We start from the raw sequence: 26681 nt of genomic DNA, 5'->3' as shown, positions 1-26681 counted from the left end.
TTGGTACCATTGTGGACCATAACCTCTGGCTGTTCACTCTCCCCCAGAAAAATGTCCTGCCGTTCAGTGACATCCTTGACCCTGGCACCAGGGAGGCAACAGACCATCCCAGAGTCACGTCTACGTCCATAGATACAAATAGAAATATAGATACAGATATAAATTACAAAGAGGGAGAAAATAAACTTTGCGGGTAAACTAACAAGTAATTTAAAAACGGACAGTAAGAGCTTCTTTAAATATATAAGGAAGAGGCCAAAGTGAACATAGACCGCTTAGGGAACAAGGCTGGGGAAATAATAATGGGGAACCAGGAAATACCAGCAGAGTTGAATAAATACTTTGCATCAGTCTTCATGGCAGAAGACACTAATAGCATTCCAAAAATACCAAATAATCAAAGGGCAAAAGAGGGGAAGGAAATAAATACACTAACTATCACTAGAGAAAAAGTACCTGGGAAACTAATGGGCCTAAAGGCCGATAAGTCCCCTGGACCTGATGGGTTGCATCTTAGGATATTAAAGGAAGCAGCTACAGAGATAGTGGCACTGGTAGTAATCTTCCAAGAATCCTTAGATTCTGGAAAAGTCCCAGAGCATTGGAAAACTGCCAATGTAACACCCTTATTCAAAATGGGAGGGTAACAAAAAAAAAACAGGTAACTGTAGGCCAGTTAGCTTAACATGTTATTGGGAAAATGTTAGAGTCTATTATAAAGGATGTAATAGCAGATCATTTAGAAATACGTGATATAATCAAGCAGCGTCAGCATGGCTTCATAAAGGGGAAATCATGCCTGACAAATTTATTAGAATTCTTGAAGGTGGTAACAAGCAGGATAGATAAAGGGAGACCAGTAGATTTAATATATGGAGGCGGTGATGGTGTAGTGGTATTGTTGCTGGACTAATAATCCAGAGACCCAGGGTACTGCTCTGGGACCCGGTTTTGAATCCCGCCATAGCAGATGGTGGAATTTGAATTCAATAAGAATCTGGAATTTAAAAATAAGTTTAACGATGACCATGAAACAATTGTCGTAAAAACCCCATCTGGTTCACTAATGCCCTTGAGGGGTGTAGTCTGGCCTATTTGTGACTCCAGACCCACGGCAATGGTTGGCTCTTAAATGCCCTCTGAACAAGGGCAATTAGGGATGGGCAATAAATGCTGGGCACTAGCCAGTGACACCCACATCCAATGAATGAGTGAAAAAAAATTGGATTTTCAAAAGGCGTTCAATAAGATACTGCATAAGGCCATTTAAGATAAAAGCCCATGGTTTTGGGGTAGTACATTAGCATGGATAGAATATTGGCCAAATAGAGGACAGAGTTGGGATAAGGGGGGCATTTTCAGGATGGCAACCAGTAACTAGTGGAGTGCCACAGGGATCAGTGCTGGGGCCACAATTATTTACAATATATATTGACTTAGATGAGGGAAGTGAATGTTGCACAAAAATAGGTGGAAAGCAAGTGGTGAGGATGGCACAGAGTCTGCAGAGGGATATGGACAAGTTAATGAGTGGACAAAAACTTGGCAGATAGAATATAATGTGGGAAAATGAGAGGTTGTGTGCTTTGGCAGGAAGAATAGAGGAACTGAATAATAGAGAATAATAAATAAAGACTGCAAAAAGCTGCAGCACAGAGGGATTTGGGTGTCTTCGTGTATGAATCACAAAAAGCTAGAATACAAGTTCAGCAGGTAATAGGGAAGGCAAATGGAATGTTGGCTTTTATTTCAAAGGGAACGGAGTATAAAAATAGGGAAATCTAAAACTATACAAGGCACGAGTTATACCACTGTGAAGAGTTTTAGTCCCCTTATCTAAGGAAAGATATACTGGCATTGGAAGCAGTCCAGAGAAGGTTCATTAGGTTGATCCTGGGTATAGAGAGATTATTTTTGAGAGGTTGAGTAGGTTGGGCCTGTACTCATTGGAGTTTATAAGAATGAGAGATGACGTTATTGAAGCATATAAGATTCTTAGGGGGCTTGACAGGTTGGATGCTGAGAGGTTGTTTACCCTTATGGGAGAGTCTAGAACCAGAGGGCACAATCTCATAGTAAGGGTTCGCCCATTTAAGACAGAGATGAGGTGGAATTTCTTTTCTTAGAAGGCAGAGGCTGGGTCATTAAATATATTCAAGGCTGAAATAGACAGATTTTGAATAAGAGAATCAAGGGTTATGGGGAAAAGACAGGAAAGTGGAGTTGAGGATTATCAGATCAGCCATCATCTCATTGAATGGCAGAGCAGTCTAGTTAGGCCGAATGGCTTACCTACTCCTACGTCTTATGGTCTCATAGATACACCTAACTAATGAACCCCCTATCACTATTGCTCTTTTTTTCTTCTTCCTCCCCTCCTGTACAGCAGAGCCAATTTTCGGTGCCACAAACTTGGTTCTGACTTCAACAAACTTGGCTGACTGATTGTGACAGATGTTCAAATGCTCAAGTAGAATTGGCAAATAAGGGAGTCCTTTTTAAAAGTCAACTCTTTTATTTAACACTTTTTACAGTTTTTACAAATATCTTCAGCTTTAAAAAGTCACAAAATATTTTTTGCACTGATTAAGTGGGTATTTGAATATTTTGTATATTGTACTGCAGTGTGGTTCCAATTTTTCCAGTGAGAATATACAGTTAATATAAATAATAAGACATGAACACTCAAATAGTTAACATGTAAATGCATTCCAACATGGGTCTGTCTTAGACTTTAAGTGCTACTGCCTGCTCCTGCTGGTAAAGGTGGTCCCCTGCACCAACAGAACAGCTGGTCCATGACTCAACAATGACCAGAGATGAGTAGGCTTCAAGTAGGAGAATAAAATCTAAAAAAAATTATTACAGCATTTAAGAAACCTATAATTTATTTTGTCGTACTTTAACTGCACCGGCTGCATTTGTGAAATAGTCCAAGAACACCCAATGTTTGTGATTTACAGTCTGTTTCAAATGTAGAAAAACTTCCCTTTTACTCAAAACCTTGACAATGCATTACAGAAGTTTAGGTTTGCTGTGCTTTACAGTGCCCCAGTTTAGTCACAATATAACAAAATAATTGACTTAAAGAATCCTTGCAGACTGATTTTAACCTCAAATTTAGTTTGTGAATACAGGCACTTAAAACTCCTGGAACAACAGTTTGAATGCAGTTTCTTATAGTTACCAAAATGTTCATGAAACTAAAGAACTAAGTATTTTCCAGTTGGTAATTGTAAGATCTTTAAATTAAGGTTTTTTTAAAAAAATGCAGACAAGGGCATCTGGTTTATACATAAATAGTGTCATCCCATTAACAGAACAAAGTCTCCAGGCACCAAAACGTTAGCTACATATACTTCTACAACACAAGGTCTTTCTTTATGAAAAATTGTTTTCATGGATGCAAAATTGATTCAATTTCTTCCCCACTCACCCTACACACATGTACTTTTCTCAGCTCTTTATTATAAATTAGCCTCATCTTAAGGCTTTAAATGAAAAGCAGACTACTCAGTACAGGGAGTTGTATTTAAAAGAAGTGGTAATTTACAGTCTAGTAGATGGACTTATATTAGTGGAAATGGAATCTATAAAACAAGCAAGGTGACTGGTTGCAAAGGTACATCCTATGGAACTGGAACACAGATTGTAAAGTGATGAGGATGGGTTAATCACCTCCACAGAATTGATGAATATAGTTTGTTGATTGATGTCATCTTGTAACCGAGAAGTCTTAAATTCAGATTGCTTAATTGCTACAACAATAACATGTCAGTGATGATAATTTCTTTTGATATTTTAATTTCCTGTAGCACAAATTTTCAAGACTATAGCTAACTAAATACACTTAATTTGGAAGCTTGATGCATCCACTTTGCCCAGAGTGAAAAATAAGATTCAGTATTTACATTGCAACATTTTACACTTCCTGATTTTTTGGTCCCTTTCCTTTTTTTTTGATAAATCTACTAGTTTTCCTACAATCAAATCCATAACTTCTTTTGGTTTCCAGAACAGTTAAAATGGTAGATGTGTCCAATATTTTTAAATAAGCTTTACGTGTCACAAAGAGAAATAAATGGTGTTACAAATGTGCAAGATAAATTGTTCAGTCCCTGGAAAAGCTGTAACTAGAGTTTACTGCTCATTCTAGAATAAATGATGGCATTGAGATGGTACTAAAATGTACATTTACATGCATTTTGAAAAGCTGTTTGTTCCTATAACAGAACATTTCTTTTTAAGAGAAGCCTTTCCAGTGTTACCACCATCCAAACACAATACAGTTCATTTCAACTCAAATCAATGTGAGATTTGTTTACCTGACTTCTGCAATTCTACTGAAAACTTATCAGATTATCTCAAACCCTATATTCACACAAAGGTGATGAGGTTTAAACTACAAAAAGACATTGCAGTGACCTAATAAAGGATTTCCCAGCAATCCTTTCTTAAATTAGCTCATACAGCTTAAGCTATTTGCAGGATACAATTCAAGCTGGAGTCTTGGTTTCCAAGGCTGTCCATTGGAAACTCTAAAATTATAAATTTATATTACAAGTAAATGTAAAAACCAAAAGATTGTATTCATGTTAAAGCTTATGAAAAGTGAGCACAAAACAAATCTGTTAAACAAAGGTTTATACACAGAAGGAAACTCAAAACTTCCTTTAAGAGGTTTTCATCTCCCCAAAATAATCATTGATTCATTCTAAAATTCTCCTAGCTCCTAGATCGCATCTTCTTCCTCCATGCCCTCGTTGCCTCCCACCAACCTCAAAAATAGTTTTCCTATCTGGCTGTTGTGTTCTCCACTGCCTCCTGAATTAAACTAACTGTACATTGGGGTATTTTCAGCATGTTACTGTCCTAAAGAATTCATTATTTGATGGGTGCAAAATTCCAAGCCAGAATGATCAAACCACAAAAGACAGTACGGAAAACTTGGTTACAAATTCACAGGATATAAGATTTTAGTGGAAAGGTCAAAGTTGTTGATAGAATTATAAACAGGAGGGGAAACTAAAAGGAAAAAAAAAGATAAAAATGGCCAAAAAATCAGATAAGCTCTCCAGAAATTGTACCAGGTACTAAGAATGCCAAGCTGAGGTTGCAAGTGTATCAAGGGGCAAACTGTCAAGTACAGTTACAAACGTAAACTTCCCCATTAACAACAAAAATTTAAAAAAATGTTTTAAATGGTAGAGAATTAATTAACCTAAAATCTTTTACAGATTTTGACAAAGACTACATCTAATAAAATTAAACAAAAAATAACACTCTGAACTGCACAGAAAAGACGTACACAACTTCTTCTTTTGGCATCTTGTATTTCAAGGGCAATACTTTTTCAATACTGCATAACTTGCTTTCACCCAAATCCATTAAAGATCTACTGTTTCCCCTCCAGTTGATTAGTGTAATGTAGCCATAGCCATGTCTTAGGTACATCTCCGAACATGCTCCAATATGAAGTCAGGAAAGTAAAGGCTGCAGACTTGCAGGCCGTCTAGCTTACAAGGCATCCTTGGGTATTCATCTTCTTTCCACTTGTTTTCTTCTGGATCGAAGGTGAGTATGGAGTCACTGTACTGACCATTGTAACAAAGGCCGCCAAGAACTATTATCTGCTTTTCAACAACTGCCACCCCGTGTCCACTTCTACCTATGGGCATTGATGCTAAGATAGTCCACTGATCAGTATCAGGATTATAAACTTCTGTAGATGGACATCCTTGAGACTCAAAAGATGCCCTTAAAATTACACACACCCCACCAAATACATAGAGTTTCCCATTATGGGCAATCATTTTATGAAAGCAGCGTGCATAATTCATTTTGGCCTTGTTCTCCCAACATGTTGTAACCACTTGTGTTCTCCTTGTGCGCTGTTCTACAGTTCCTTCTTTACTGGGATCAAATACACACACTTGTTTAGAGGTTGAAGAGGACATTATGCCACCAGTTATGTACAACTTATTGTTAAGAACTGTTCCTTCATGGCCATATTTATTAACTGGATATGGATCAATAAATTCCCATTTGTTTTGTGTAATGTCATAACGTTCTGTTGAGTAAAAAGTTTCATCTCTTGTTCGCCCTGCCACAGCATAGATAAATTTTCCAATGATGCCAACAGCAAATTCAGAACGGGGGACGGACATATCAGACATTCTCAACCATGAATTTTGTCTGGGATCGTATCTGAAAACTTTTGAAGAAGCATGAAATTCACCATCTGGGCCCAACTCTTCCCCTCCCAAGAGAAACACAAAGTTGTTCACTACTGCAAGGCAGTCAGGTCGCAGCGGTACTTGTGGACCCTCCAGTTCCCACCAGACTCTTGGCCTGTGCAGCAGAAGAATCTTGCTGTTCACCATGCTGTGTCCAATCATTCCTCGGAAAACTGCAGTTTGTGCCTTTGCAGAGCGAATACGATTAGATCTCATCTCCAAAAGAGGCTGTTGATTAATGTTCTGAAAGTAACTTAAAGCCTGCTCAACCTCAAATCGCAGCTGCCGTGAGTATCGATAAAATTCAGATGGTTTCACCTGAGAAGAAATGAAAATATATAATAAAATGGGTGACAATTTGGAAATAGGAAAGATTAACTTTAAACAGCAAGAATACCTCTGCTGCAGTCTTCAGTTCAGTTCTGGTTGTCAACCCCAATGTAATTAGTACTTAAAATAGGAAGTCCTTGTCCAATAAAATAACCAGCAATCAAGACCAAAAACATGGGACTTCATGGTTTGCAATTTTAGGACAGACCACAACAGACACTTTGGCATAACATTGCAATCCAGCCTTCACACACTAGTCAGCAATAGTGGTGTGGCATGAACTACACACAAATACAATGTGCAAGTAGTGATGTAAACTTTAATTACACAACTCACTTTACTGCAGACTGTTTAGAAGGGTGGCGTTCTGTCACAGAAAGTAGAAACTTCATGTTGTTCTTTCCCCAAGCACTTTACAAATGAATATGACTAAAGTGTGATCAAAGACATCTATTAATACTTAATCTATATTGTACATTTCATTTGGAAAATTACTGTATAACTGGATAAAATTATCTTCAGCAAACTAAACCTCAGCAATGGCAATATTTTAGATTTATTAACTTTGCCACCATGCTTTCCTCTTAATGGTTTAGTTATCAAGTCACTGTGGTACAGTGAGGACAGAATGGAATTGCCTATATTAAAAAAAAAATCAAATATCTGACCACTTCCAACTTAACCTGGATAATTAGTACTGCAGGGAATGGGAAAAATATTTAAGTAGTCTCACTTAAATATGTAATTATTTTGATACGATACTCAACGTTTCCTTCTGAAAGTACAACCATGTTCCACCATATGGATTCAACCAAGAGTGCATGTTAATATCCTTTATTTGCATAAATTGATGATAAGATCATGGATTTTACATTTCACAAAATGTTGGACAACACCGGTTCTCATTTGGGGATATTACATAAGACTCTACACAATAGTGCAATAATTGGAGGGCAGAGAAAGAAAAGGGTTGGAGTACTGCAACAAAAAAAGCTAACAACATTGACCTAGATTGGCTTTCCGTAATTAACACAAAAAAAATTAGAAACTGTATTCTCTAGCAAGTTTCATTTTTCTTCTTGCACAAAACACATTTCAGTCGCATGCAGGAATCAAAACACCCACCCATCACTCACTCGCATAAATAACAAAGTGGCCTGTGGCTGCAGTGCAAACCTGTAATGTAAACTTAATATATGTAAAATTCAGAAATTAGTTTGAGAAGGAAAGTAACTTAAAAAAATTAATGACAGTCTGTCTTCCACAAGAAATAATTCAATTCACAAAAAACTTTAGATAGTTCTTGATTATCTGATACTTTGCTGAAGTGAAAAGTTGAATTTGGTACTTCTTTGAACTTTAGAAAACAGCCTAGGGATGAGTAGATTTTCTATCTAACGCTTTATGTAATATAAGATTTGGCAAAGTAACACTCTCAACAACACTTGTGGAAAATGATGTTTAAAATAAATTCAAAATGTGAGTCTCATTCTAAGTGGAAAAGTTAATGCTGCATATTTGCATTCCCCTACATCACACCCCCCACCACTTTTCTAAAGGCTGGGACTTGGACCTCATAAGAAGCTTAGATAGTGAACACTGGCAACTGAGGGTAGCAGCATCACAGTTAAGACCATGCTTGTCCTTACCCACCTTCAGCAAAGGGAACTTGATATAGTGATCAAAAACTTGAAGACTTGGTTGATTTTTTTCCCATTGCATGGCTGGGGACACCTCCGATCAGGGAGCAAACTGGGGATGTTGAGATCACTCTCATGCCATGTGGCAAATTTACAAACTGAGCTCACTTTAAGAAAAGAAAATCCTTTATAAGTATCCCACATTTTATTTTCCCTAAGTAATGCTCTTCCTTTGCAGAAATGTGCTGGGGGCAGCTGAGGCTCTCTTACTTGTAAGAACTTAAAAATGTTACGGACATCTTAGAACCTTGGAACTTTCAATGAACATCCCACTTAAAGTTTTCCACAACACCTGCATGGTAATCCTCTAAAGGATGGGTCACATGGGAAGGGTGTACTAATGTCTCAAGAGATAAGGCTTACTGCCTGCAAGAAAATAAAAGGAAGAATAACCATGAAATCTCAAAATAGTTGCAAATCTGGGATGTAAAGGTCACCATGGAAAGCACTGTGCCAAGCATTCAATTCATAAAAATACATGAGTTGATGCTTCAAAAATATCTATTTCAGCATCAAGCCATTCCTAGCTTGTCTGGCTTTAGAAGTTAACCAATAAAGTGCACAAGTCTCAGTAAGTCCAACAAAACATTTAAGCTGAGGAGACAAAAACCAAGTTTAGAAAGGACTGTGTACAGGGATCAATGGAAACAATCATCTTTTCTTTGGGGGAAGAGCAGTTGTGCAGGTTGTGTGGGGCAGTGGCGAAGGGAAAAAACTTAATTCTAAAACTGGTACTCAACCTACGTTGTTACTTAAGCAGCACAAATGTTTTAATAGGAAGAATTTGCTGCTTACCCAAGCTTAAATCTGATCAGATCATACAAATTGTTTTGCAAGATATATTACTGACCATTGAAAGCTGGAATGATAAAGCAACAAAGAATCCTTCTGTATTAGCATGGAAGGATAGGAGAGAATACAGAATGAATATCAGAGTCAGAATTGTTTCTAGTATATCATTTTGTTGCATCTGAATGCATGTTAGTGTAATTCATATAAAAGGTGGAATTGTGAAAGTGTGAAAACTCTGGATTAATATAGCTAGCCTCATGCTCCAGTTGTTTCATCCCCATAATTTAACTTCAATAACCAGATTGCAACATTTTGAGAAAGAAAGCAAAATCCTGAAGCATTTTAGCATGACCAAAATTAAAATGTATTGTTTAATAATTTTCCTGTTCTCAAAGTAAAACTGGTTAGGTTTTTAAAAATTCGAGGTATAATTTACAGTGACATTGTTTTAAGTTACCTGGTCAGCCTCATGTGGAGATACCTTTCATACTTCACGTTTTGCTATGGTCAGTCAACTGGTTAATTCAGGAGGTAGAGATGAGATAAAGAAATCAGACAGCAAAAAGATCCTCCATAATTATCTGAGGAAAGTTTCAAATTAATTTAAGATTTTAAAACTATGGTATCATGTCTTTCTTGTTCGGGTTATGGCCAATTTTATTTATTACACAGTCTGCGCAAATGAGCACACTGTGTTCCAATCATTCTTAAAGCTTGTGTTTTAGTTACACTCGTTATGTACAAATAAACACACGAAGACTTACAGGCTAGGTTGGTATCCCCAGTACAAATGCTCTCCACACTTTGATGTGTGCTGGGAGTATCAGTCCACGCCACACGACTGGTGTGTTACTGCAAAAGGTGAGCTGTATTAGAGTAAAAGTGTGTGTCCTGTCCCTTCCCTCCCTCCCAACACCAAATAAAACACCAAACAAAAACAATAAACACATCTATTTTGCTCAAGAAAGTTTCTGTAATTAAATCAACATCACAAGTGTGTACATTTTCACATACAAGATGAATGGTAATTACAGACACTAACACTGGTATATTAATTCTGATTCCTTCATTCCCACCTCACCAAATCACAGCTTCAGAAAACAGTATCTGTAACATGTGCCATCTATTGAGAACAGTGGAACCATCTTAAGCTCAATTCCCACCTGCCTGAGAACATTTCAGACTCGATCCAATTTTCACCACTGGTTTTGGTTGGACTGATATAGAATATGGCAGAACTTACTTTATGCAAACAGGTATCACAAGTTCACTGTGAATATTGTACTGCATTTCACTACAGGCATCTAGTGATCACTAAGAGCTACAGAGTTTATCAAAGCCCAGAGCTGATGGGGTAAAGCAGCTGCAGGCTGTTATTAAACAGCATCACTATAGGGCATAATAGAGCAGCAAATTCAGCTTTATGTATATTAATCAATTTAATAGAACTGGATGTACAGACACAAAAGTGCTGGATAATTCATTGGGTTGACAAGTGTGTTGTTAGAACTACAGGCTCTGAAAATGACCACTGCTGATAACGCTGGTTTAAAAAGGCTGACTGGTGGTATTTGAGAATCAAAATAGTTCTGTTTGTGGTTTACAAAACTTTGAAAGAAATTTGATCTCCTATGAAGTGACCATCAGCTATATGTGGTGCAGGGCTCAAGATACTGGAGGAAGATGAGTAAGTTAAGGGAAGTGGGGAGAGCACAGACTCAAGCTTCCACTTCATTACAACCATGCTGCTAATAATTTAAAGGGAAGGAGAAAATTAAAATTCATGCTCAGCAGACCATTCCCCTGCTCTGTTAATAGGTATCTCCACAGCAACTCTTACAGCAGTCCACTTGGTTGTGAAGTGCATGGCCTGGGAGAGAAAAAATAATTGATCTTAAGTGTGCTCCACTGTATTTCTTGACTACAAGAATTATCATATTTACAAAAGTTATAACCAATTGTATTGCAATCATTCCACACAAACATTAGAGACAGAACAGGACATTTCTTGCTGTAGAACTGTATTAAATTGTGTGTGATTTCAATGCACACAAGTACAAAAGGATACATAATTCTCATCTAAGGGGAAGGAGCCCTACAAAGACCTGCCCGAATTCAAATCTCTTGAGCTTTCTACGTTCATCTGGTTCCTCCGAATTCATGGTGATTATGACGTACACAAATATAACAGCTTCTGCAGAGTTTGCTGGGGCGTTTTCAGATCCAAACAAAGTAACTCAACAATCATCTGCTGCAGACAAAAGTTTCTGTACAAATCCCAACATGGTGATGCAAGATTTTGAACACAAATACACTTGGACCCCTGCCCATAGGTGCACTGCAAAAAAAAAAGATATGACCACCAGCAAACTGCAGAAAAATAAAGCAAAACTAGGAAATGATTGCTGGAAGGCAATGTTCGTCTGAAAAAATTAGAAATATAGTTTAAGGTCATCTGATTTCACCATAGTTGTAAGTAATGCCAGTCACCCATAGAGTCTGGATAACCAACCAAAGATTGTGGATAGTCCAATTGTATAGGGGTATTTTGTTGTGACCGTCAACCATGTGACCTGATCCTGACTCCTAACTCATGGTTAGTTGCCTTTCTGTCCTGTCTTATTATCTTATACTAGCTCCTGGTGCAGGTGGATCAAGAACCACTCTAGTTCACTTCCAGTTCCACAGAAAGTGGAGTCTACAAACCCCCAGTGACCAAAAGGCTCGCTAGAATCTGCTACTTAAGAATCCTAGGCGTTTATGCTGCCATTCACAACCAAGATTGCATTAGAGATGGGAAGTACTCTAGTTTGAAGGGAGTTTTAAAGTAGGGGTTTAGAGCTTTTATAATAAAAAGTTTAATATAACTGTTTGCATTAGAGTAACATTGCAAAAGCTATCTTCCTCCCTAAATATATGAACAAGAAATCAATTCTATGGCATGCTAGAGCAAAGCATTTCTATCTAAAATTTTGTTTATCAAAAAACTTTCACATCACAATACTATATGACAAAAAATTTAATGTATCCCTGCTTTTCATAAATTCGTTAAGTCACCCATGATACAAAGATCCTGCAATAATCTGCAATAGCATAAAGTAACAGCTAAAAATTAAAGGAAGCAAAAAAAGGCAATAATTGCTAACAATAACAGATCGGCAAACTAAAGCAAAGAGTAAATGGACCCTGACTGATATTTTCCTCATAGCACACAATTGTCTAGCTAAATGTTGATTCTCGGTTACTGCTTTCAAACATACTAACCTTTTCCAAAACGTTTGTCGTATTCATCAGACAAAACCTGACATTCTGAACAATGGTATCTGTGTGCCTCCAACGGCTTCTGTCATGTCGCAGCCAGGCCTGCGCAGCCTCAAAAAGCTCAATCTCTGGGAATCGGCTCAGCTGATCATTCTCCAAACATGACAAAAGCTTTTCAACACTCAAGTAGGACAGAAAGTCAGCTCGGGACATGAGTGGCACGAAATTCTCGAGCAGGAACTTGTCCAGCTGTTCTTGGATACCGTCTATATTAACACTGAAATCATCCAAGAGTCGCATGATTTCTGCGCAGTTATCCAAGCAGATTTTTGACAACAGGAAAGAACAGCAGAATTTCACCACTTCAGTCAACTGGACATACATGGCTGCCTGCAGGATCTCATGGACAGTGCTCATGTTCAGTTCAATGGAGCCATAATACATAAACTGAAGAACATGACTAAAACCTGTTGGAGTCAGTCCCTTAAGGTGAATCTTGTTCTGGTCCCGTTCCCTCATGTCAGCTGTGAACATTATTCGAAAGTAGTCACTCTGCGTAGCCAGTAGGGCCTTGTGAGCCTGAAACTGGTGATCCTCAATTACAAGGGTGACATCAAATAACAATCCCTCCTCATACAGGGTTTTAAACCCTGAAGAAACACAGGAGTCATGAACAGAAGAGTTGTATACATCCACGTTTCCTGCCATTAATACCCTGAAACAGTCAAAAGGATGAATCTTAATATGGATCAAGATCAAATTAATACATTTAATTTTAAAGAAATTCTATAGAATTACTGGCCACAAGTGCTCACCCCAGCTACCACTCCCCTCTCCTGACATAACTATTAACCACCATATCATTATAATCTCTTAAGTACCACAATACTCATGCTTGTATCTATATTTTAGAAATGTAACATCTGTATCAGTCTAACATTAAGTATAATTAGAAAGTGTTTTTATCCACAAATTTATTGCAGTTCTCAAAGATTTAGTGTGATCAACTAAATAGATTATCAGACAAAATAAATTAATTACAGTAGCACTGATATTCATATCCACTGTAGTCACTGCATTTGCTCAACTCAACCAATCCGGAAGGCTTGATTTTATTTTTCCAATGTTCAAGAAAATTCAATCCAAGATTGTGCATTAAAATGTACGTTTTCAGTGTTTACAATGCTCACCACCATCAGTTTGTATTTATACTGCTCATTATCTATACAATACCCACCACTGTCATCAGTGTTTACCATCAGTATCACTTGATGGTGATCACTATTGCTATCAGTATTTGTTTCTAGAATAAATTCTTCTTGAAAGCTATAGTCTGTAGAGAGCCTGAGTTTTGATGCATGTTTCGAATTCAATGAAATCATTTACTTCCAGTTCCACCCCTGCTATTGCCCAACCCAGCAGAGCAAAATGATTAACACACAGTTAACACCCTGCTCTAGTTCTTCATTTCAATCCTTTATAAAAAAAAATTAGTGCAGCACAATAAATATACATCACATTTTAAAAAGTTCATTTTAAAAAGAACGCTGCCATGAAGTGACCAAAATCATTTTGAGTCATAGGTTTCAACCCTTAAAACAAAGTTTGTTAGCTAATCCTCTGATGTTCTCACCTATTCAGCATTAAACTGATATGCAACTATATATGTCATACCTAAATTCAAACAGACCTTTCTTATTCAGTGCTATTTAACAAAACAGTAAGTTGCTTTTCCCACAGAAGAGTGCTTTGTGAACTAATCGGGATAGGTTTCCATCTTCAACACGTGGGCATTAACCTGGCAGATTCAATTACCCTCTTGTTATAAGCTCAGCTTATCTTATTCCATTCAAATCAGTGGCATGAGAATTATGAAGATCAGACAGGTTCTATAATGAGTGGACAAATCACCCCACCAGATTACTGCACAGGTAGTGAAGGTAGTAGCCATTTTAATTTTACGCTTGCCAGCGTGGTCGCCTAGGGCTCAGGAAACCTGTAAACCAAAGGGAGCTTGGAGACCTAATGCCAGTACTCAAGTGCTTTAAAAAGCATTGCTTGAGAGGCCTGGAGGAGCAGAGTGTTTCCATCATTCCAAAAACATATTTTCTACTGCTGTCTGCCCCCAGTCCACCACAGCTTAATCTTTCCCTCCCTCTAAGCTGCCACATTCTGTGCCAAGCCCCCTACTAAACTTTTACGATCTCTGGGACTGTTCCTGGCTGTAATCTTTTCTTGCTGGCTTTCCTGCCTGATCTCTAAATCTGGCCAACTGCTAGGTGGAAAATGGGAGCTTAAAGAACATGATACTGTCGCCCTGCTGTTAAATTCAAAAATTATATTATTTTAAAACTTAAAGGAAACTTTTCTTTTTCAACATTCTTCCTACACTTGAGGACGATGAATCTACTAGGATACCACTCTATGGTCACTCTTTGGATCCTCTAGGAGCTTCAATAGTGAGTTGTTAGGCTATTTATCCATGGGCCATCATAACTAAACTGATCCAAATTTCACCCAGTGGCGCCACATGCATATTTCCAGCCGGGCTATTGAGCAGCAATAAGGAGCTGAAACCCCTTCTCCCTATGCCGGGATGTCGAACCATTTGTAATGTTTCAGCACAGTCCTGACCAAGATAGCAAACTTACCACAGATCCAAATGGGTCTCTGCACCTATTAACTGAATCTCAGTCTTATCACAAAACTTGCTTTTTGACAAAAGTAAGTTTCTGATTCTTTGGCTGGTCATTTCAGCTGCATTTAATCCAGATTTTTAGTTAGTGGGCCTGACAACAGTAGCTCTCATTTATATAAACAGCCTAACATAATCCCAAAGCACTTCACAGTAACATTAGAAAACAAAATCTGACACTGGACCACATAAGGAGATATTAGGCCAGAAAACCAAAAGCTTGGTCAAAGAGATGAGTTTAAAGAGCTGCTCAAAGGAGGAAACGATAGATAGAGAGCGCTGCCGGGGTTTTGTGGCAGGGAATTCGAGCTTAAGAGCCTCAGCAGCTGAAACCAGGACAGCCAAGGGTGGAACAATTAAAATTGGGAAAGCTCAAAGAGGCCAGAATTCTAGTATAGCTGGAGAAGATAATAGTTAAGGGCAAGTGAGGGCATAGAGGGATCTGAAAAGAAGGATGAGAATTTTTAAAATGGAAGTGTTGCCTAACCTGGAGCCAATATAGGTCAGTAAGCACAGCGGGTGATGGATGAACAGGCAAGTTAGGACAAAAGCAGCAGAACTGTTGATTACCTGGAGTTTACAGAGGATACCATTTGGGAGGCTGGTCAGGAATGCATTGTTATGGTCAAATCTAGAGGTAACAAAGGAATAGATGAAGGTTTCAGCAACAGACGAACTAAGGTAGGGGCGGAATCGGGCAATGTTACAGAGGTGGAAATAGACAGTCTTACACAGGTATGTTAAATATGACACCAAGATTGCAAACAGCATGGTTCAGCCTCAGGCAGTTGCCATAGAGAGGGATGGATTTGGTGGCTGGGGAACAGAGCTTGTGGTGGGGACTGAAGACAATGGCTTCGGCCTTCCCAATATATAGTTGGGAAGAAATTTCTGTCCATCCAGTACTGGATAGCAGATAGGCAGTCTATAATTTAGAGACAATGAAGGAGTCGGGAAAGTTGATGATTAGGTAGAGCCATGTGTTGTCAGCATACATGTGGAAACTGAAAGCATTCTACGTGTTAATGGACCTGACAAAAGTTTCTCAAGCGCTCACTTGACCCAGTTATGTGTTTAGCAAGAGTTTCATTAGATGCCAGCAACCATACAACTTCGACACCCATCCAACTCAGTGATTCACTTCAGGACATTGTAATCAGATTCAAAGACAATGTATGCTTTATGCATCTTGCATGTGTCACATATTTAGTCAATTATTTCTTGGAAGTATTTTATGCCTTAATAGAACCTGCAAAGATTTAATTTACTGTTTTAAGCATGCAAATTAAGATACCTCCATAATTGAAAAAAAAATATAGATATACTAATTTCAGCCATCCTTGCACCGCCCCCCCTCGCCCAAGTTTGTAAATCAGGAAATTGTTAAATGCAAAAAAAGTTACTTGCCAGTATGTATGTCACTAAATTCCTATTTTAAGCTGAAAAAAATCTAGTAGCAGGACCGTCATCAGGGTGGGGGAAGGGGACAAGAAACAATAAATTAAAATTGCAACTTACTTATGAGCAGAAAAAAAAGTCACTGTCTGATCCTAAACCATGACAAGCAACAAACACTGCCTCACCAGAAACATAAAACAACAGCAAATCTGCTGCAACTTTAAATTATTCAACAATAGAAATCCTAGCCAGGTCACTGTAAATAGCTAGCAAAATAAGACAAATGAGTTGACCTCAACTTCAATCTATTCATTTTCTATAAAAAATCTTACTTGTCTCACTTTTGTTATCTAAAAAGGGGTGTACATCTGCATTCTGATACAGAAGATATAAGTCAATGGTTTTCACACTGATAAGCAGGGCACTTTTTCAAGAGGAAAATAAACTTTTACTGTTGTCAAAGTTGGAATTCAACTAGTCCAGCTGTGATTACATTTTCTCATGAGTAACATAAACGTAGTGCTTCTCAACTGCATTCCCCATTTTACAACACCTTGTATCCACATAGCACCTTCATGAGAGAAAATCTGCTGCTGATCTGGGAAAGAAGTATAGGAGGGTGAATAAAAGCACAACCAAAGAGATGGGTTTTGAGATTATTTAAGGTGGTGGAGGAAGAGGGGCAATGTTTAAGGGGGCAGCTTCAAGATGTAGATTAAGGCCATTTCGCACTCTATCATTAATGTGAGGGAAAAAGCTTAGAAGGCTGGGATCAGAGGAACAGAGCATCTGGCAGAAGATACAGGGTTCAAGGAGCTGGCAGAGATTGCATGTGGAACTAAGATTACAATAAGATCTAATGTAAAATCCAGCTATGACACACAATGGGCCAAATAACCACATACTGTTTGGAAATTTCAGTGATTCTAAAGCTGCAACACTGTACAATAGAACACAAACACAGATTTGTTGCATAAAACTCTGAAACTTCATACTCATTTTAACTACAATGGAATAGCAATGAACTAACAAAAGGAGAAGCAACTCCTTATGTATAAGACAACACCTGTTGCCAGACACCAAACAAAGCCCATTAATAAGGCTCACAACAATTGTGGAAAATACAACAGGGCAGGCTAATTGTTCTTCCCAGACAAACAGGCAGCAACTCTTGTCTGTGGTCCCTTGCACATGTGGCCATTCTTCAAGCATATTTCTATACAGTAAAGCTGCAAAATCATAGAATAGTTGCAGCACAAAAGGAGGCCATTTGACTCATCATGTCCATGCTGGCTCTCTGGAAGAACAACAACTGAGAGACTGTTGATTGCATGAGTACAGGACATTACTTCAGACATGCCTTCACTTCTGTGTGCTGCAAACGCAGGGGACAAACAGTTATAAAAGTTGTTCAAACTCAGGGGACAAACAGTTATAAAAGTTGTTCAAACTCAGGAATCCACTGTTCAGGCAAGTTCCATCTCTAGCACCCATCTTTGCCAATGTAAAATGACTGCTTCCCTGGCTGATGTATGCTTAAGCTAGTTTCCTATTCCAAAATTATGTCAAAATTTGTACTTTTATTGAAAGCAGCATTTATTTTTAGCTGCTACATTAGTTTCTTTATTAATCTCAACATTTTTGCATATTAACATTGTTTAATATGTTTACATACAGTGCTGCCACCTGCTGCAACTTTGTAAGAGTTGCGCCCATGCCTCAAATCTTGTACTATTGAACCAACCGTGTTCCTAACCTAACTCCCAGCTCCTCCTGTTCAGTTGCTGACAGTCGGTCATCATCAGGAGATGCTAGGTTCAATTTCCAAGCCATTCCTTCCTACTGCCGGGGCTGGTGTGCCTGTAATTACCAAGATCGCAATTTTATGACTAACATGTCGATGGGATACTATCCCACAGCGGATATCACAGGCAAACCCAATCCACAAACACGTTTCCAACATGGACCACTGAGCAGCATTCAGGAGTTGGAATTCCACCTGTTTTTCCCATGAAGACAATCCTTTTGCTAATTGAAAAATAACCTGTTGGCACCTATAGGTAGGGAAGAAAAGCAAATTCAACTGACTACAATCTTCACTTTGGCTGCTGTTAGTCAGTAATTAACTAGCAAGAACTGCATGAATGTGAACAGAGAATTAGGCATCAGTTTTCCCTTTACGTGGGCATGCTCTTCAAGTTTCACTCAACTGTCTCATGGGTGAGGACAACTAAGACTAGTAATTTAAAACGCAGGGGACAAATCCATTGTTTTCAACTGTCCCTTCCACAGAAGCAAAGCAGCCTTTTTGCTATTTAATAGTGGCTTAACGTAAGTTCTGTTTCCCACATATCATTAAAATGTCACTTTTTCCTGAACATTCCTACCATTTATTTCATAGATATTTTTATTTATATTTTTCTATTAATTGTATTTCAAAACCACAATTTAGAAAGATGTTCAAGTCCTTAGAGAAGGTGAAGAGAGATTTCTGTACCAGGGATGAGGGATTAATTACATGGATAGTCTGGAGAAACTGGAATTGTTCTCAGAGCAGAGAAGTCTAAGAGGAGATTTGACAGAGGTATTTATGATCATAAACAGTTTAGATAGGATAAATGGCTGAAGGGTTGATAATCAGAGGGCACAGGTTTAATGCGATTGATACAAGAACTGGAGACGACATGAGGAAACACTATGCAACAAGTGGTCAGGATTTGGAATGCACTGCTTCATAGTTTGAGGGAAAGAGATTCAATTGTAGCTTTTGAAAAGAAGGAGGCAAGTTAGTAAATCGAAGCAGGGAAGATTTCAGGCCACGGGAAATGAGCAGAGGAGAGAAATTAACTGTATTGCTCTTCAAAATAGCCCTCACAGAGGTCCAAATGTTTTCCTACTGCGGTGTACTACTCCATGATTCCACAAAAACAAGCTGAAAAATTCAGTTCTCTTATGATGCTGTATAAATTTTCAGAAGAAACTATATTCCAAATGGATTATTTAGAGATGAGATTTGTAAGCCAGTGACTCGCTCCCCCTCAAATGGGTACCTCTTGCTGGTTGATCTTAGAACTGTCTTGCTAACAGTTATGAAATATGATTGTCCTGCTGTTCCAATGTGGAAAAGAAGGCATGATATGGAATAACCTACAAGTAGAGAAAAGTCTTTATGCTTCTTCATCCAATCATATAGTTAAAGCACTGGCTGTAACAGCCATTTGACTGTTTACGCCCATGCCACTCTATGATAAATCAGCTAATAAAGGCTGCCATTTCCCTACAGCCCTGCAAAGATTTTCTCTTCAGATAATTATCCAACTCCCTCATGAAAGCCATGATTGAATTTGCCTCCATCACTCTATCAGGCAATATATTCCAATTCCTAACCAGTTGCTGCATAAAAATGTTTTTCCCCATGTCAGCTTTGGTTCTTTTAGTATTCCCCTTAAATCTGTCTCCTCTGGCTCTTGGTCTTTTTGCCAGTGGGAACAGTTTCTCCCTATATACTCTACCCAGGTCACTCATGATTTTGAACCTTCTTTCAGTCTTCTCTTTTTGAAGAGCAGCCCTAGATTCTCCAATCTATCCAGGTAACTCTACTTCACCCTAGAACCATTCTCAAAAATCTTTTCTGCAGCCTCTCTAATGCCTTCACATCCTTTCTAAAGGGTGGTGCCCAGAATTGGGCATAATACCCCAGGCAAGTCTGTTTAACAAAAGTTCATTATAACCTACTTGCTTTTGTACTCTATGCCACAATTAATAAAGTGGAGGATCCATTATGCCTTACTAACCACTTTCTCAACCTGCCCTGTCACCTTCAATGATTTCTGCATACCCTCAGGTCCCTCTACTCCTGCACCTCTTTTAGAATTGTATTCTTTACTTCATATTGCCTCTCCTCGTCCTTCCAGCAAAACATATCACTTCACACGTCTCGGCATTAAATTTCATCTGCCATGTGTCCATGCATTCCACTAGCCTATGTACTTTTGAAGTCTATCACTAGTACTTCCAAGTTTGCAAATTTTGAAACTGTGTCCTGCATACCCAAGTCTAAATCATTAATATAGATCAAGAAAAGCAGTGGTCCAAGTACCCACCCCTGGAAAAACACGCTGAATACGTTCATCCAATCCAAAAAACTGTTCACCACTATGCTTCCTTTCCTGTTACTCAGCCAACTTCGTTTCCATGTTGCCACCATGCCTTTTATTCCATGAGCTTTAACTTTGGTGACAAGTCTATTATGTGCCACTTTATCATATGCCTTTTGGAAGGTTATGTACACCACATTAACCATATTATCCCTATCAACTCTATTACCTCATCAAAAAACTCAAGCAAGTTAGTTAAATGTGATTTGCCTTTAACAAATTCCTGCTGACTTTCCTGAATTAATTCACATTTATGCAAATGACTTAATTTTGTCCCAGATTATCATTTCTAAATGCTTTCTCATCACTGAGATTAAACTGACTGACCTGTAGTTGCTGGGCTGATCCTTACACCCTTTGTGTAGTTCCTCAGTCCTCTGGCAGCTTGGTAAGTAAGGATTGGAAGATTATGGCCAGTGCAATTTCCACCCTAACTTCCCTCAGTATGTTTGGATGCATCTTATGGTCCTGGTGACTTATGAACTGAGTACAGCCAGCCTAATATTTCCTCTTTATCAATTTTTAGCCCATCCAATAACTCAAGTACTTCCTCTTTCACTACTGCTTTGGTTGCATCTTCTTCCTGGGTGAAGATGGATATAAAGTACTCATTTAGTACATCAGCCATGTCCGCTATTCTATGTATAAATCCCGTTTTTTGTCTCTAATGGGCCCCACCCCTCCTTTCACTACCTATACACATAAAGACGACTTTTGGATTCCCTTTTAGGTTAGCTGCCGGTCTCTTCTCATACTCTCTCTTTACTTCTCATTACTTTTTTCACTTGTACTCTGAACTTTTTAGTTCAGCTAGTTCACACTTGTATTATGTCATACACATCCCTTTTCTCCCTACTTCATTTCACTTGCGCTCTCTTTCATCATCCAGGGAGCTCTGGCTTTGCTCTACTTAGCCCCCTTGTGGGTATGGCACACCTTAACTTTGAGAGAACAGCAACCACAAATCACATTCTACCATATTGAGGCTTTTCTTTATCTAAAATATAATTTATATACTCACCAGGTACTTTGATGGCATACTAACAAGTGAGAAACAGGACTGTGACCGGATATCCCTGTACAATAAGGTCTGATCTCTGCCAGGTTGCCTTAAGAAGGCAATTCCCACCAGGAAGGAAAAAAACACTTAAAAACTGTTTTTGCTAAACCTCTGTACCTTCAAGTAGCAAAGATAGACACTTCAAAATAGGGCAGACAGCGGAGCATGTAATAAGAATGATTACATATACCTCCCACATTTATACACAAAAGTATTAATTGTATCATTCACATGCTTATTGACAAGATTTGGTAATTTAGTTTATTGATTTTTGATTGTCTCAAATGTTTAACCATAGATAGCTCAATAGCAAGGCAACACAGCATCTACCTCACAGCCATGGCTCCAGTGGTGTCCACCTGACACAGCCCGGAGGTGAGGAGCAAGTAGGCATCATCAATGCTTGGTTAGGCTGCTTGTAAAAGAGATTGTATGGTCGGAAATATCACACCAATCTCATCAAAAGAGGAAATATCTGACAGTCGTCTCACCCTGCTGCAAGTGCACCTTCTGTTGGATGAGTGTGGAGTAACATTGATGAAATCCGTGAGGATGCCCGCAGACCCAACTGTCCTGTGCTCCTGCCCAAAGGAGGCTCCACACTAGTCTGCATAGAAGAGAAAAAATGAAAATAAGTTTGCAGGTAGTTTCCTACTTCAATTTAAATGACTAACCCTTAATGTTTTTATGACAGAGAAAAAGCCTAAAAGGACATATTTACGGTTTTCCTGCTTTCCCATTTAGTTTCCCCTTTCTTGGTTTCCTAGATTGCTGCAGCCATCTTACCTTGTCCAAGCAGCTACTTTTCATACCTTGAGCTGAAACTTTGTGGCAAACTGCTTAACTGTGGAGGAAATCACATTCAAGCTCAATGCTAAACTTAACTGACATCTAAACATGTATTGTCCAAGGGGAGTCACATGACTGTGGTTAGATATAGCATTGAATTTATTCAGCAAAAATGGCCATTATATTTCCCTGATTAAGAGCTGTTGGCCCAACACAAATCAGGAATTGAACGTGGGCCCTTATTGAGAAGTGTATTTACCCATTCAGCTATCAGAAAGCTCAAATGTTAGGTTTCTTAAAACTATTTTACATTTGCTAAGCCAAAACTATGAAAAAAACAACTCACAATAAACCACTAAGCACTTTAAGGATTAAAGCCTAAATTTCAAGTCTGTCAGAAATTATAAGTTGATATATTTTGATGCTTTGAAGCAAGCATGCCCACACTACAGCACTTGGGTCACAAGACCCACAAAGTTCTGCCAATTCAGTTTTATTTCTCTTTATATTTCATACCTAGTCATTTGCCCTGTTTGAATCTTGAGAGGCTGGATGCTTAAAATGGCTGTATTTAGGACTGTTACCATCCTGGTGAACAAATCTGAAATCAGAATACTAAATTTTGGTTCGTATCAACAGCTTGTGATCATAACAGTAACACTATTAAGGGAATGGTAGCACAGCGGTAATGTTATTGGGCTGGTAAACCAGAGGCCCAGGCTTATGAGCCAGAGACATGAGTTCAAATCCCACCATGGCAGCTAGGATTTAAAATCAACCAATAAATCTAGAATGAAAAGTTAGTCTTGGTAATGGTGGCTATGAAACTATCTGGTTCACTAATTTCCTTGAAGATATGAAATCTGCAGTCCTTAGCCTGTCTGGCCCACATGTGATTCCAGGGCTGTAGCAATGTAGTTGACACTTAACTACCTTCTGAAATAGTCTACCAGCTTAGCTGTATCAACCTGCTACAGAAAAGTCAAAGAAGAATAAAATTAGACAGACCACCCAGCATCTACCTAGGCACTGGAAATGATAAAAGCACATGCTGCCAATTGATCCTCCAAAGTCCTCTGCTTGTGCCAAAATTGGGAGAGCTGTCCCACAGATGTCAAGCAACAATCATACTACAGGATCATACTTACAGCCAACGTCCCAGACTTTTCCATCACTATCCCTGGATATGTCCTGTCCTGCCAGTAGTACAGATCTACCAGATGTGACGGCACGTTGGTATATATCCTCAGCAATGGGGGAGACCAGCACTTCAGTGCAAAAGACAAGGGAGAAGCACTTGCAATCATCTTCAGCTAGAAGTGCTGAATGGATGATCCAATCAGCCTCCTCCTGAGGTTCCAGCATCACAGATACCACAGACAATTTGATTAACTCCACAGAATAGCAAGAAAAGGATGAAGGCACTGGATACTACAAAGGCTATGGACCCTGCAATCATTCGTGCCAAAGTGACAGGCGATCACCATCTTCAACAAGAGAGAATCTAACCCGTTCCCCTTGAGTTCAACAGCATTATCATTGCTGAGTCTACCACCATGAACATCCTGGGAGTTACCGTTGACCAGAAACTAACTGGATCAGCATAAATATTGTAGCTACTAGAGATCAGAGGCTGGAGTTCTGCAGCAAGCAGTTCCCTATCAGCTCAAGCGCTGAAGACTTGTGCTCCAGGACTGGCCACACCCCTAGCCAAGCTGTCCCAGTACAGCTACAGTACTAGCATCTATTCGGCAATGTGGAAAATTGTCCAGGTATGTCCTGTCCACAAAAAGTATGACAAGCCCAATCTAAACACTTAATTCCCCATTAATCTACCCTCAATCAACAGTGAAGTGATGGAGGGTCTCATTGATAGTGCTATCAAGCAGCATTTACTCAGCAATAACCTGCCCACCAATGCTCAGTTTGGGTTCCCCCAGGGTGACTTGGTTCATGAACTTGTTACAGCCTTGATCCAAAGGACAAAAGAGCTGAATTCAAGAGGTGAATTGAGAGTGACTAGCATCAGGACAGTATTGGACTAAATGTGGCATCAAGGAAACCTTACAAAATTAAAGCCAGTGAGGATCAGGTGGAAAACTTCCCACTGGTTGGAATCATATCTAGCACAAAGGAAGATGGCAACCGTTGTTGGAAGCTAGTCACCTCAGCGCCAGGACATCACTGCGGGAGTTCCTCAGGGTAGTGTCCTAGGCCCAACCATCCTCAGATGCTTCATCAATGACCTCCCTTCCATCTTAAGACCAGAATTTTTATTTTTGCTGATGATTGCACAATGTTCAGCATCATTTGCAATTCCTCAGATAGCAGAGCAATCTGTGTCCATACGCAGCAAGACCTGAACAATATTCAGGCTTGGCCTGATAAGTGGCAAGTAACATTTGTGCCAAAGTGACAGGCGATCACCATCTTCAACAAGAGAGAATCTAACCCGTTCCCCTTGAGTTCAACAGCATTATCATTGCTGAGTCTACCACCATGAACATCCTGGGAGTTACCGTTGACCAGAAACTAACTGGATCAGCATAAATATTGTAGCTACTAGAGATCAGAGGCTGGAGTTCTGCAGCAAGCAGTTCCCTAACACACCATCAGGAGTGTAATGAAATACTCTCCACTTGCCTGGATGAGTGCAGCTCAAACACTCAAGAAGCTTAATACAATGCAGGATAAAGCTTGATCAGCACCCCATCCGCCGCCACCTTAAATATTCACTCCCTCCAAAATCGAGTGTGACTACCCTTGACATCAAGGCAGCAATGAGGCATCAAGGAAACCTCACAAAATTAAAGTCAATGAGAATCAGATGGAAAACTTCCTACAGGTTGGAGTCATATCTACCACAAAGGAATATGGTAACGATGGCTGGAAGCCCATCAACTCAGCGCATCACTGTTGAATTCCTCAGTGGCAGTGTGCACCATTTACAAGATGCACTGCAGCAACTTGTCAAACCTCCTTCCTAAACACATGACTGCTACCACCCAGAAGAACAAGGGCAGCAGAACACCTCCTGCAAGTTCCCCTTAAAACCACACGCCATCCTGACTTGGGATTATATCGTCATTCCTTCACTGTCGCTGAGTTAAAATTCTGGAACTCCCTAAGAGCATTGTGGATGCACATCTGCAGCAATTCAAGGTAGCAGCTCATTACCAACTTCTCAAACACGGTCAGGGATGGGCAACAAGTGCTAGTCTTGCCAGTGACACCCAACCCCATGAGTAAACAAAAAGACTTTTACATTTGGATTATGAAGGCACTAAGAGTCACACTCAAAAATACTTATGCAATATTGCAATCTCAAGAGTTTCTACTAATTGCCTTTCTCAACACATTACCAGCATGATCCCTTGCAATATGAAATTCTAAACTAGATTTAAAGTACATGAAGTTTTAAAATGCCATTGTGATTACTGTGCCAGATTTTGTTATAAGACATTAGAAATTAAAGTTCCACACTTATTGGTCTAAACATTTCTGCATTTCTAAAAACAAAATTTGTTCCAACACATTAAGTACATTACATTTCATTCCAGCATCCGCAATATTTTGCTTTTACATTTCATTTAAATCCTGGTTACCTAAGGGAAACACACATCATTGGGTTTAATGAAGTTCAGCCATATATGAAAATCTAATGTTTAAAAATAGACCTTGAACGGCCAACCTCAGTAAGTTTCATTTAAAAATGCACGCAGCAAATTGAGTGATCTACACACGGCAAGAGTCAGGGTAAAAGCATTTTTCTATGACCAAACCCTAGTTTCCAAGTTTGACCCTTAATTTCCTCCTTAGGATTTACACTAAAATTAGAAAAAAAACAGGTGGTTTGCACTCTCGGACGCGCACTCCAGGCGGCAGTTTACTACAAGACAGGCCAGATGATGGGGAGTATTTTAACTGAAAGTTGACGCCGGTTAACCTGCCTGCAGTAAGGGCAAACGCTGAGTAGAGCAGATTTCCCGGGTGGGTGCAGCCTCACACTCACCAACATCAGTAGCTGCCGCTCCGCATTCACAGTCTAACCCTCCCTTTAAACGCAGCTCATGGGGGGGGCCCCGGCGCTTGCTCCTCTCCGCGCTCGGCCTCTCTCGGCGCTTTGCCGCCAATGATGTTGGCGCCGTTTCCCCCCACCCCCTAAACTCAGTGTCAGCTCCAGACGACCACCGCCATCTTCTCTTCCACCGGCCTGCGCTGCCAATGGCGTTTGACGTCATTTCCCTCAAACCGACCAAAACA

General features: G+C 39.3%; 1 protein-coding gene across 6 annotated transcripts; it reads right to left on the bottom strand.

The window, feature by feature from the left end:
- Nucleotides 1-2495: 2495 nt before the first annotated feature.
- klhl15 (kelch-like family member 15) lies at nucleotides 2496-26649 on the bottom strand. 6 transcript variants are annotated; one of them, XM_041211205.1, is made up of 5 exons: nucleotides 26431-26649; nucleotides 21960-22236; nucleotides 20897-21152; nucleotides 12323-13034; nucleotides 2496-6554 (listed from the first exon to the last, which is right to left on the bottom strand). In XM_041211205.1, exons 4-5 carry the CDS (start codon nucleotides 13025-13027, stop codon nucleotides 5445-5447), a joined length of 1815 nt encoding a protein of 604 aa, XP_041067139.1. In that variant the 5' UTR covers nucleotides 13028-13034; nucleotides 20897-21152; nucleotides 21960-22236; nucleotides 26431-26649; the 3' UTR covers nucleotides 2496-5444. The 6 variants fall into 6 exon arrangements, with proteins under 6 accessions (XP_041067139.1, XP_041067138.1, XP_041067135.1 ...); XM_041211204.1 differs by lacking the exon at nucleotides 20897-21152; XM_041211201.1 differs by lacking the exon at nucleotides 20897-21152 and having other exon boundaries at nucleotides 22121-22236.
- Between the last annotated feature and the right edge of the window lie 32 nt (nucleotides 26650-26681).

The sequence above is a fragment of the Carcharodon carcharias genome, chromosome 18 (genome assembly GCF_017639515.1).
Source record: "Carcharodon carcharias isolate sCarCar2 chromosome 18, sCarCar2.pri, whole genome shotgun sequence".
Classification (NCBI taxonomy): domain Eukaryota; kingdom Metazoa; phylum Chordata; class Chondrichthyes; order Lamniformes; family Lamnidae; genus Carcharodon; species Carcharodon carcharias.
Note: the sequence above shows the minus strand (reverse complement) of the source record. Positions and strands in the feature narration are given on the sequence as shown.

Coding starts and splice junctions, on each gene's coding strand:
- klhl15 (XM_041211201.1), bottom strand. Junction 13,035..22,120: donor GAAGGTGCACTTGCAGCAGG/GTGAGACGACTG, acceptor TGACTGTTTCAG/GGTATTAATGGCAGGAAACG. Junction 6,555..12,322: donor CGACAAACGTTTTGGAAAAG/GTTAGTATGTTT, acceptor ATTTCTTCTCAG/GTGAAACCATCTGAATTTTA.